The sequence below is a fragment of the Trypanosoma equiperdum genome (genome assembly GCF_001457755.1).
Source record: "Trypanosoma equiperdum strain OVI genome assembly, contig: ctg_356, whole genome shotgun sequence".
Taxonomy (NCBI): Eukaryota; Euglenozoa; class Kinetoplastea; order Trypanosomatida; family Trypanosomatidae; genus Trypanosoma; species Trypanosoma equiperdum.
In genome coordinates, this window is record NW_027124261.1 from 33924 (window position 1) to 45778 (window position 11855).

An 11855-nucleotide genomic window follows, 5' to 3' on the forward strand; every position below is an offset into this window, starting at 1 on the left:
GGTATGGAAAATGGCCAAAGGGCAGCAACATAGATTATTTTGTTTGTTGGTGAAGCTGTGTCTGCACCAAGATCCGCGGACCGGCACCCCAACGGTGTGGAATAAGAGAAAGTACGATTATATGCGATGAGTTTTACTTAAAATTAGGTAAATCCTTGCTTGACTAACTTGATTGTTCAAAAAGTTATCTTCCCATCGTCACATGTATAGATGCGTCACTGTCACATGTCCTTCGCTTACTGTTTCTGCCCTTTTTCTGCCCATCGCTCTGCCTCATCTCAAGGTTACACACGCCTAATGCGGCGACTGAGCGGTTCGACGTGTCTTTTAACGGGAGTGACGCGCGCAGGGAGGTGGCTTCCCACGACAGCGCCATGTCTGTCACTCTGCTCCTTCTTCTTAACGGCTTCCCGACGAAAGCAAAGCACCTCCGGCATTGGTGGTGACGTGCGCGACATCGAAGAAACTCACCCCGACTTCCAGCCGCGTCTTGTCAGTGCAGACCTTGCGGAGGACGAAATAGCAATGGTTAAGAAAGACATCGACGACACAATAAAATCGGAGGATGTTGTTACATTTATAAAGGGCCTACCCGAGGCCCCCATGTGTGCCTATTCGAAGCGTATGATTGATGTGTTGGAGGCACTCGGACTAGAGTACACGTCTTTCGATGTACTCGCCCATCCGGTTGTACGCAGTTATGTGAAGGAGGTGAGCGAGTGGCCGACCATACCGCAATTGTTTATAAAAGCTGAATTTGTGGGGGGCTTGGATATTGTCACGAAGATGCTGGAGAGCGGTGACCTTAAAAAGATGCTGCGGGATAAGGGAATCACTTGTCGGGACCTGTAAGCCGCAGCTGGGGCAGGGAAGCAAAGCAGTGTATTGAATTGGATCGGAAGAACTGAAGGGGAAAAATACGGAGACGAGCGTACGTGTAACAGTAGGAGAGGGAAATGAGGAAAAATGGGAGCGAATACACGCGGGGTGTGTAACAGAAAGCTACCCTTTCTGCATGGTATTATCAATACTTTTTCATCGGGATCCGTACATCTTCTCATCGTTGAAGGAACTGCCGTTTGCGCAGGCCTTGTTCGCGCTCCTCTCCATCAACTCAGCCGTACTGGTGGGTTGAAGTAACCGCATATTTCTCACGTGTGTAGCAATGTGTTGAGTCTGTTCCCACTTGAATGCGTCACGTGGCATCACGGTGGTTTTCCTTTGTGTGTGTGTCTCTCTCTCTCTCTCTCTCGACCTCCCCATCCGGTCTGAGCACTTGTACCCTCGGAGGGTTGCAGCAGAAAAGAGGAGCGCGGGAGGCAGTCATGAGCAACAAGGCATTCCTAACAACTAATTTAGTTGGTGGACTTGGAAACCAGCTTTTTCTTGTTGCCAATCTATTAGCCACGGCCCGTCGAAACGGTCTGACAGCTGTACTGCCGCGGATGAGCTTTAGCAGTAGCAACGAGCAACCACGACCTGTGTACTGGCAATCAGTGTTTGCTAACCTTGAGTCGTACGGCGTAGGACATGATCTTCCAACAGGCGTCCCTGAAGTAATTGTGCCAGAGCAGCGGCCGGCTGCAGCCGTGACGCTTGATGCATCTAGGCAATGTGTGTATAACATGGTGGGTTTTTTTCAGTCAGAAACGTTCTTTGCCGATCATCCTGTCGTGAGCGAAGTGATATCTCCAGAGATGCGACGGACGTCGATGAGGCACATGTGGGAAAACTACAACAACGGGTACAAGGATCCTAGCCTAGCGCACTATGTTGGACTGCACATTCGGCGTGGAGATTATCTACGTTTGCGTGATGTGTTTGAAATTCTGGAAGTGGACTATTATGATGCTGCTGTGCGGCAGCTTCTGGGTTGCGCTCTGCACCAGCGGTCTCCGGGTCATCGTAGTACACATCTCCTTGTGTTCTGCGAGGAGGAAGAAAGACGGTACGGCGCTTCGGTTGTTGGATATTTCCGAAGCAAATACGAGGGGTTGGAGGTTTCTCTTGTTTCTCCCACCAAAGAGCATGTGAAGTTTCCTTGTGATGCTCAGATGCCCCGTGAGGTACTAGAGTTGTTGATGCTATCGAGTTGTGACGATGTTATCATGGCAAATTCATCGTGGTCCTGGTGGGCAGCGTATTTGAATAGCAGACCGGTGCGGCGCGTGGTGGCACCGTCCCGTTGGTTTGTTCAGCACCCTTACCCCCAGTCAAACCATATGTACTGTAACGACTGGATCCTCCTGTAGCGCTGCGTTTGTACGGCAGACACTAACAATACCACGCGGATGAGCAACGGAGGATATCACGTGAGATGCTGCGTTTGCCAAGGGTCTGCTCGCCGGTAGAAAGTGGCTGAATTTGCATCAAGTTCGGTCTGCCTACATCCACGATTCATCGTGAGATACTTTGTGCGGGGAAACGTTTATGTGGTTCAGTAGTAAGATAATGTGTGTGTGTGGGGGGGGGGGGTTGTGTGGCCGTAACGATTCGCTCCTACATTAACTTTGCCCCGTTTTGCAATTATTTTGTGGGGAAAAGATTGGACGGACGCAAATGGCCTTATACTTAGTGTGTATGCCGCAATTTGTTTTACCTGTGTGTGTGTGTGTGTGTGTGTACTGTTATTTGCCTGTATTACTCTTCTTCCCTTCAGTTGCCTTCGCTCGGCGCCTTCCTTAGATATAATTCCAATGACACCTGCTGTAGTTTCGATGCGAGAGAAAAATAACGGCCTGCTCCTTTCCTTTGCGGTCACCGCGATGGGAGTCGCGTGTTTGGTAAAGCTCTACAAGCGCTGCTTTGTTCGTGTTCCTCCTCATTGTGTTACCGTGGTGTATGAGACTCGGAGGAACTCTATTCTCGCATCGTCCATGGAGGAAGCAAATAATGAGCTTCCGCAAGTGTCACACTTCCGTCCATTGATGTATATAGTGAGTTTGCTGCTCTACAGGAGCAAGAAGTTAGTTATTGTGCCACCTACATCCTTCTTTAGCACCTTCACACTCCCGTGTAGCGTTCTTGATGAGTCAGGTGATGGAGAGGTGGTAGACTGCACGGTGGAGGACATTCACGTGACCGATGGGTCCGTGCGCATGGTCATGACAATTCGCTACTGCATTCCTATCAATGAGTTGGAACGCTACCTCGCTGCAGTAGGGCCAACGGCGCCAAATGAGCGCATAGCCCTAGCTGCCGCAGGTGCTGCAAGGGCCAGGGGGGCCGAACTCTCCGTTGGCTTGATCATTAACAAATCCAAGCGCGATACCGCATTTTTAGAGCCCTTTCGGGCGCACCTCTCGTCCAAGTTGATGTCCGAGTCGTGTGTGAAGGTGTTGGATGTCGTTGTAGAGGCTGCTGAGATCGCGGACCGGTCTTTGGGAGGATGATATGCTTGAGGATGCCTTCCTTCCTTTTTTGTGCATTTGTGGCCAAATTTAAGCGCAGAAAGTGGGAAGGTGAAATATTTGTGAGTTGTTGCGTTGTGGATGTGCTTTTCTTGTCATTCCAACTTATGTCATAACAAAGCCAATGCGCGCGTAAAGGGGAACATGGGGTTATGCGGACCGGGCAGGGCAGTGGCGACGCAATCGTCAGCCAATCACAAACGATTTCGCATTTGGTGCAACGTGTTAGTTTGTGGGTAGGGAAATGCGTTAGCGATGACTCATACCGTACAAAATAGGGATGTTTTGCTTGGAGGGGAGAAACATATTGTCAGTTTTGCACCGTGTTACTTTGCTTACCGTTGATTCTCCTTCCACGAATACCCTGGCTTGTTCTCCCTCCGGGTGCACATTAACGCTCGCAGAGCCGGGAATTTCCTTAACTTGTAGGAGAGTGTTAATACTAGATTAATTAGTAACGGGAAGCTGTTTTCTACATCAGTGGCCACTGATATACCCCCCGAGCAGGCACGTACGGCGGTATACGCTATTAGGGTAGAAATACACACTCGTACGGTAGTCCGTTTGAGATGGCCGCGTCGCAGGTAGAACTTGTTGCGAACCCCTCATCCGATGTCAGCACGTATCGCTGGGTCGTCGATACCGTTGGGCACCTCAACCGCAAGAATAAAATGACATCTCTCCCCTTCTGGATGCCGAACTACATAACGAAGGAGCACCAGTTCCGCCTCATACTTATTCGTGGCGTGGTTTTAAGGGAACATGCAAGGGACGACCCCATTGGGGTGATGCTCGAGCTAATCCCACCGCCCACCGGCACCGACGTCGCGTTCCCTGGTGGCTGTGTAGTGACCGCCAGTCTTGTGAATCGTGTGCATGATGATGGTACCCATAACATAGAGGCGACGGAAACCGTTGAAATTGCCCCCGATAACCTGCAAGTGTTCTTTCCGGAGCTCATCCCCGCCTCCGCCCTACAAGACCCTGAATTCGCGGAAGGAGAAGGTCCTACATTGCTCATTGAAGTGACGATTCAAACGGGTGTTAACGTAACTTTCGAAAGGGTGAATCAAACAGTGACCTCGGTGTGGTCAAGGATATCGAGTTCCGTGAGCAAACTGGTTGAGCGGGCGGCCCATGCCCTTGGTGAGACGCGGGAGGAATATGGTGTGTGTGAGGCAGCGCAGGAGCATCGCAAGTTACCCTGGGAAGATGTGCCAAAGGGATGGGAAGAAAAGGAGGATGAGTGGCGGCACCTTGTTACAAAGCTTATAGTTGAGGATGAAGGAACGTTTCGATACGGGCCAAACAGAGGGTTTTCCAAGGACGAACAAGCGCTGCTGGTTCAGTGCGGTCTCAACCAACGCTCCATCGCAGATGCCCGTGCCATCTTTGATTACAACCGTGATGTGCATGAAGGGCTTCTGGCTGTTCCGGAAATTCGACAACAGCGCTACAACCTCGTTCCGGGAAAGTTGAAAGATGAAGTTTTTTGGGCAAATTATTTTTGGAAGGTAGCTGTTCTCGGCTACTGCACCAATGACGAGCAGGTTCGACTCCTTCTCACAGTGCTAAACGCACCTCCAGCAGTTCAACCGCGCGATATATCTTCCATCCGTTTGGTTGACGAGGAAACCGTTCTATTCCACGTAAGTGACGCACAAGAGGCAGCTGACATGCTCGTTGAATATCTCACTGATGATGCACCAGACGGTGACATGTTGCTTGAGGCGGCGGCTGAAGCATGCGAGGGGCATGCAAGACAATTGGAAGGCTACTTTAAGCGAACTGACCTGTCGGAGTCGACGCTCAAAGTTATAGGTGTTTTGTTGAAGCGATTACGGGACAGGCTCACAGCCTACAGGGAGCGAAATGTCAACCGAGGCCTACTGGGGGAAAATGGTGTTATGTTGCCCACCCGTGACTTGAGCAGGGAAAATTATGACTGCCAGGTGTCGGTAAAAAGTATTCAGCCTCACGAAGAACATCTGGTAGCGCGGGCAAGCAGCCCCCTCAAGCAACCGCACAAGGAAGGTGAGGCCGACAAGCCCGAAGACATAGTTTCTTCCTCCATAGTTGAGTCGGTGGTTAAGGAGGCAGAAAGAATCGGTCATACTTTGGGTGTGAAGCAAACGGGTGCAACCATTGGTAACCAAAGTGGCGTCCGCGTAACCTCGGGACTGGAGTTTCCGAAAATGCCCTGGGAGGAGGAAGACGAGGTCGATGAGTGAAGCATGCGTGACGCATACCGGCTTGTGGACGCTGATCGATGGATCTAACGGTGGGAAGACGGGGTCATCTTTACGTGTACCCGTCTATTCTTTTTTGCTTCCACAATGCTTGCATTCCATGGGTCTTTAGCGTGCCAATTTCTGCAAACCACTCAACAATATTTCCCAACGAGTGCTACGTATCATTCGTTTCGAATATGTTGGGTACGTCCAAGAGTATTCCCCCCTAGTTCTCCTATCCCCCACCCAATCCTGCGACTCTCAACTTGATCATCACCGCAACTGTTAACACGTAGATCGTCCCACAGGTATTGGTTGTGATGATGGTGCTGGGAGAGTTGCAGCGAAGGAAGATGCAGAGAAACCTGCTCCGTCAAAAAGAAACAGGACTGACAGTTTGTGGCGAGTGTCCCTTGATCGTCTGTATCGCACTTAACACCATGCGCTCACGCTGCTCATTGCCCCCTTTCCAACACTTTCTTTGTTTCAATATAACCCAATTTCGGACGTGTGTGGTGGTAGAAGAATGCGACGCCTGGGCGTGTTTTGCCGTGGGCAGCGGAACTCTCCATTGCTTACGCGCGGCATCGCTACAGGTGGGCGCGTGACTAATGAGGACCGGCGCTGGTGGCTTGTACACCTTGAATGTGCGCCCGATGTAACGCCTGGCACCTTCATCGCATGGCTTGACTGCTGTGGAACTCATACGTGCAAGAAGCTAATCGAGCGAAATATATGGACCATTGAGCAGGTCGCCGCACTAGACTCTGATCAGGTCGATGAACTGAAGTATAGAGAAGGTTGTCTCAAGATGGATGTGGTGTGGGAGCACGCTCGTACAATTATTACACCGCTCCGACAACGCGAGGTTACTGGAGGTGTGGAATCGGAATTGCAGGGCCGAATCATGGAACTGCGCAAGAAGCGGGAGCTGGAGCGACGGCGAGAGGAGATTCTGAAGGAGCGTGCAAACGTCTCAGAGCAACGGGAAGAGACACTCAGGAAGTTGCGCGAGGCGATCGCAGCGAAGAAGGCTGCTATGCTGCAGAAAAAGCAGGCGGCGTCGGAGGCATATGGTGGAAGTAGCGACGGTGGCGCCAGGAAAGAGGGGGCTGAAGAGTAACCACCCTGCTGCGCATGTTTGGAGTTTGTGAATGGCTGGAAATTGTTATCTGTCGAAAGAGTACGCGTCTGGGTGTATCCTAATACACTTTCACAGTTTACAGCTGTGTGGAGTGGAGTGACCAGAAGAAGACTTTGCAAGAATAATGATGAGATGAGTGGAGGTGGGGTGTGGCGTCGATGCCTACCCCGGGGCAAACGTGTGACTCAATAATCGTATTAACTGCGTGCTATCATCATACGAGAGTTTACCATTTGACTGGAAGTGTGGGAGTTGGCGATTCCGCCGATGCTTTGGTACTACAGCAGGACTTGCATGGTAAAATGTCCTTGAACCTGACGAAGCTAATGAACTATGTGAGGAATGACTATCACACCAAAGAAAACTAAGGCTGCGGGACACCGTAGGGGATTCAAGCGTTTCTTTTTAAATAACAATCTGAGATTTTGCCTCGCGCCGCTTCCCTTCTACCCATGTGTCTGACACGTAACGGACCCTGTGGTGGATTTTTACTGTAATGCTTTAGTTCTTTTATTCTGTGGGCGGGTTCTATTGAGCGTTAGCATTTATGAAACACTTCGTTTGTCGGGTGTGAACAAATGGTTCAGCGTCGAAAGCGGGCTGCTTCGATATCTGACAGGTAAGGAGGGGAGAAGATGCTCGGCCCTCCGTTGGTTACATGGGATGTTGTTGCAGCAGTTTGGTGTTTAAAAATATATGTTGCAGTCTCAAAATAACAAGGACATACGCACATATATGTATATTTATACGCAGCTACTTCACTTGTTTTGTATCTATAGGTAGTTGGAAAAGATGGCGAAGTGGGAATTACAGCTGGTGAGTTTGCTCGAGCAGCACTCGCTTGGGCACCTCGCCGGGAAGTTCATGGATTCCGGTATTACTTGTGAAGAGTTCGTAGCCCTGCAACACGAGCAGTACGGTGCGTATGGTGTTAGTAGCGATGAGGATACGGTGAATTTGTATCACGCCATAAAGAAGCTGCGCGGGGAGCCGGCTGTCGGTTCGGACTCGTTACAATCGGAGGAAGAGTCGCTTCTTGTGCCGCCCATATTACCCAGCACCTCGCTTCCGCCTCCGATGGAAGCAGCAACAGCGACAGGCGCGGTTGGCGACTCAGATGATATTCTAGACGAGAAAGTGAAGGAGCGTCAGTACACAACGCGTGGCACCACGCTTCTGATGCGAACAGATGACAGCCGGGAGGTTAAACGGCGTAAAAGCCGCATCGTGGTTGCTGTGCGCAAGCGGCCCATCAGCCAGTGCGAGCAGCAGCGCGGATTCACGGACGTCATGACGACAAACGACTGTGATGAGCTCGTGCTCGCGGAGACGCGGCAAAAAGTTGACCTCACGCGGTATACCCATGCACATCGGTTCTTCTTTGATGAGGTGTTCGCCGAAACGGCGAGCAATACTGACGTATACAAACGCACGGCGGCAGCGCTTATTGACACGGTCTTCGAGGGTGGGTACGCAACGTGCTTTGCCTATGGGCAAACAGGTAGTGGAAAGACGCACACCATGCTCGGTACCGGTGGCGAGCCTGGCATCTATGCTCTTGCAGCAAAGGAAATGTTGGCCCGTCTTGATCCCACGAAGCAGATGTTCGTGTCTTTCTACGAAATATACAGCGGGAAGTTGTATGACTTGCTTAACGGCCGGCAGCCACTGCGGTGCCTGGAAGACGGGAAGCAAAACGTCAACATCTGCGGACTCACGGAACACCCGCAGAGCAACGTGAAGAGCATCATGCGCCTCATTGAAGAGGGGACTCGTATCCGAAGTAGTGGGACCACAGGTGCCAACGATACCAGCTCCCGCTCGCACGCAATTCTTGAGGTGAAGTTGCGCAACCGGGGGGACAAGGAGCTCTTCGGTAAGTTTACTTTTATTGATCTCGCTGGGAGTGAGCGTGGGGCGGACACGATGGACTGCGACAGACAAACACGGATTGAGGGAGCGCAGATCAACAAGAGCCTTCTAGCGCTCAAAGAATGTATTCGGTCCCTTGACTTGAACCACAAACACGTGCCGTTTCGAGGCTCAAAGTTGACGGAGGTATTGCGCGATTCATTCGTCGGGAACTGCCGCACCGTGATGATTGGTGCTGTCTCACCGACGAGCAACAGCTGTGAACACACTCTCAATACGTTGCGGTACGCTGATCGTGTGAAGGAGTTAAAGAAAAGCCGTAGTGAAAGAAAGCCTCTAGAGGAAAATGAGCAATCTGAGTTCATTATGGAAAAGAAACAGACATCACCAGCTGCCCGTTTATCTTCGCATGGACGACTCTCCATTTCCCCGCAAGGTTCCTTGAACTTGGGATGTGTCTCTACTCATCAAAATACAAGCAACAAAGGCAATTCTGCCAATACAAGTTCCCCCAGCTTACCCAAGCGGCGTTCAGGTACCATGCGACCGAGTGGAATGTTGTGCGGGCGAAGCACCGAGCAGTTCATCAGCGAGAGTACATTCAAGCGATCACGCGAGGATGATGAAGGTAGGCAGAGCCAGCAACAACAGCAGCAGCAGGGGAAAGAAGAAGCTGGGCGAAAGAGCATTGACCTCGACCTTGGCAGCCGGTATGATAAGGTAGTGGATGAGATTGTTCAGCTTGAACGTGAGTGCGTCAACACGCATCGTCTTTACCTTGATAAAGATATGGCACTGATAAAGGAGGAGTTCTCTCACATAATGTCGGTGGAGATGCCTGATTCTAACATCGACAGCTACGTGAATAATGTTCTAGATATACTTAGTGTGAAGCTGAAGGCAATTCATCACTTCCAGGGTCAAATGATGCGCCTGAGAGGATTACTTGACGAAGAAGAGAAACTTTGTCAGCGTCTCGAGCAAAACGGGATTTAGCACAGAAGCAGTGGGGGAGGGAAGAAAGGCAAACAAGAGAGGAACAGAAAATAAGAAAATACAGATATATTTATTTACTACTAGAGTCACAGCATGTATCCCATGACCGTTTCTGCAGGAACTTAACTAAACTTGTGAGGGTCGACATTTGCCTGGAGGATGTGTGAGCGTTACGTTGCTTTGTTAGATTCACTCAACTTCTTTGCTTGGTGCAGTGTTGTTTTTTTTTGTACATCACTTCCTGCCTCTTCCGTTTCGCTCACAGAGGGAAACAAAAATAAGCATCGGCTCAGGTATAGTTGAGTATACCCTCGCGCATTCCCCTCTATTCTTTCTAACTGATCACTTCGCTATTTTCCGTTTGAACGGCGTGCCGCGGCTTCCTCTTGACCTCTCCCTTTTTTGTCATCTCCCCCCTTTTTTGCGCGTGAGTGATTTGTTGACCGTGGTTTTTCCAACGGGGTGAGGGGAGGGAAATAATAAAGACGCCTTAGTGGTAAGGTAACAATAATTGTCGTGGTGGTATCATCGGCAAATGCTTCGCATCAGCACCCCACGATTAGATGGCCCCATGGTAACGGGAGGCCCAGTTAAGGGTTTACAGGGTCGCATGCGTAGCCTAATTAAACCTAGCGTAGCGGAGCATGTTTTGCGGGACGTAGCGGTGGTACGTCAGCGTTTCGCAGAGTTGACAGACGCAGGCGTGGAGGATCCGGCTTCCACATACAAACCGTCGATTCCGCGTCCGTGGGTGAAGGCGCCTCTTTCTCGACTTTCCACCTCCGTTTCGAGGAGAGATTGGTTCCGCATCATGCAGTTCAACATCATGGCAGACGCTTGGAGTAACGGAGGCACTACAGTGGAGAGGACGACGCCTGTACACGGTGTCCTGCCGTGGGTCCCCGGTTTCACGCGACGCGGAACGGACCCTTGTGGGTTCTACCCGTACGACCATAGTGTGGATGAGGAGGTCCCGCCTTTTTTGCAAGAGGACATTAGGCGGGCCTACATTGTGAATGAGATTTGCTATTATGATCCCGATATTGTTTGCTTACAGGAGGTCAACAGATCTTTTTTTAACGAAACCTTTTCTAAATACATTCGGTATCGTGGTTACGGCACGTTGTATCAATCAAGTCGCGGATATAAGGTGCGGGCCCTGCGTAGAGGCGATGACCCAACGCTGCTGCGCCACAAAGGAAAAATCGAAGAGAGGGAGGACATTGGAAATGTGATCCTTTTCCACAAGGGACGCTTCGTACCCATTTTGATGCCGGGTAAAGATCTTGTGCAGCATTTACACTTTGCTCACATTGTTGCCATGCGGGATAGGGTCACCAACATGACACTGAATGTAGCATGCGCACAGTTTACCGCTGGAGATTCCGCTGAGGCATCGGAGATACGCCTGCACGAAGCAAGGCAGACAATGCAGATACTCGATGCTCTGAACCGAAACGACACAGATCGCTCACATATGAGTAATGTTATATGTGGGGACTTTAACAACGTTGAGGACGAAGAGCCGTGCGTGCAGTTTATGAGGGAGCGTTTGTTTTCCACATACGACGTGGTGGGCGGCCCGCGGTGGACCACCTGGTTTCATGAAGATGCCCAAAGTAATGCTCGGTATCAAAAGTATTATTCCTGCAACCGTGCTGGATACTTCGCCACTAATGCAGCAAAGCGAGCTGAGCAGGAAGTAGCGAAGTTTACGTGGTTACGAAGTGGTGGTCTCAATGGTCGACGCCAAGATGTCAGCGGCGGCGATTCCGCTCCACCCGGGACACGCAGTGCAACAATCTCATCACTCGATAAAGTGGTTGGTGCTAACGAACCTAACACTGCGGCGCGCACACTCGAGCGGGGTGGCACATGTGGAGATGTGTTGGTTGAACAAAAGCAGGCCCTGAAAGCAGATGGTATTATTAGGCGCACTCAAGACTTTGTGCTGTACGACCCAAAAACACTCGCACTTCACCAGGTTTTAGACGTCCCGGAGGATGAGCACATCGATAGTCAGCAGCTGCTTCCGTGCAGTGGCCATCCTTCGCATCACCTTCATCTAGTCGTTGATGTCTCCTTCACAGATGTTTGCCCCGACGTGGGGGAAATATCTATAAAGGATTGACGAAGCGAAGAAGGCAATGAGTCGTTGTTGAAGTTAGTGGAATGGAGGGGGCAGCTGCAGATGGAAGTGAT

The 11855-nt window shown here is 50.7% G+C and overlaps 7 protein-coding genes across 7 annotated transcripts; all 7 read left to right on the forward strand.

The window, feature by feature from the left end:
* Window positions 1-210: 210 nt before the first annotated feature.
* TEOVI_000142100 (glutaredoxin-like protein, putative) lies at window positions 211-852 on the forward strand (the record flags this gene model as incomplete). The annotated part of the gene is made up of 1 exon (XM_067224651.1): window positions 211-852. One exon carries the CDS (start codon window positions 211-213, stop codon window positions 850-852), a length of 642 nt encoding a protein of 213 aa, XP_067080752.1.
* Window positions 853-1325: 473 nt separating this feature from the next.
* TEOVI_000142200 (Glycosyl transferase family 11, putative) lies at window positions 1326-2252 on the forward strand (the record flags this gene model as incomplete). The annotated part of the gene is made up of 1 exon (XM_067224652.1): window positions 1326-2252. One exon carries the CDS (start codon window positions 1326-1328, stop codon window positions 2250-2252), a length of 927 nt encoding a protein of 308 aa, XP_067080753.1.
* Window positions 2253-2696: 444 nt separating this feature from the next.
* Window positions 2697-3392, forward strand: TEOVI_000142300 (uncharacterized protein; the record flags this gene model as incomplete). The annotated part of the gene is made up of 1 exon (XM_067224653.1): window positions 2697-3392. The coding sequence occupies one exon, from the start codon at window positions 2697-2699 to the stop codon at window positions 3390-3392; it is 696 nt and encodes a 231-aa protein (XP_067080754.1).
* Window positions 3393-3979: 587 nt separating this feature from the next.
* TEOVI_000142400 (BSD domain containing protein, putative) lies at window positions 3980-5641 on the forward strand (the record flags this gene model as incomplete). Its single annotated transcript, XM_067224654.1, has 1 exon — window positions 3980-5641. One exon carries the CDS (start codon window positions 3980-3982, stop codon window positions 5639-5641), a length of 1662 nt encoding a protein of 553 aa, XP_067080755.1.
* Window positions 5642-6167: 526 nt separating this feature from the next.
* Window positions 6168-6764, forward strand: TEOVI_000142500 (uncharacterized protein; the record flags this gene model as incomplete). Its single annotated transcript, XM_067224655.1, has 1 exon — window positions 6168-6764. The coding sequence occupies one exon, from the start codon at window positions 6168-6170 to the stop codon at window positions 6762-6764; it is 597 nt and encodes a 198-aa protein (XP_067080756.1).
* An 813-nt stretch (window positions 6765-7577) lies between these two features.
* TEOVI_000142600 (Kinesin-13 1) lies at window positions 7578-9653 on the forward strand (the record flags this gene model as incomplete). Its single annotated transcript, XM_067224656.1, has 1 exon — window positions 7578-9653. The coding sequence occupies one exon, from the start codon at window positions 7578-7580 to the stop codon at window positions 9651-9653; it is 2076 nt and encodes a 691-aa protein (XP_067080757.1).
* Window positions 9654-10188: 535 nt separating this feature from the next.
* TEOVI_000142700 (Endonuclease/Exonuclease/phosphatase family, putative) lies at window positions 10189-11784 on the forward strand (the record flags this gene model as incomplete). Its single annotated transcript, XM_067224657.1, has 1 exon — window positions 10189-11784. The coding sequence occupies one exon, from the start codon at window positions 10189-10191 to the stop codon at window positions 11782-11784; it is 1596 nt and encodes a 531-aa protein (XP_067080758.1).
* Between the last annotated feature and the right edge of the window lie 71 nt (window positions 11785-11855).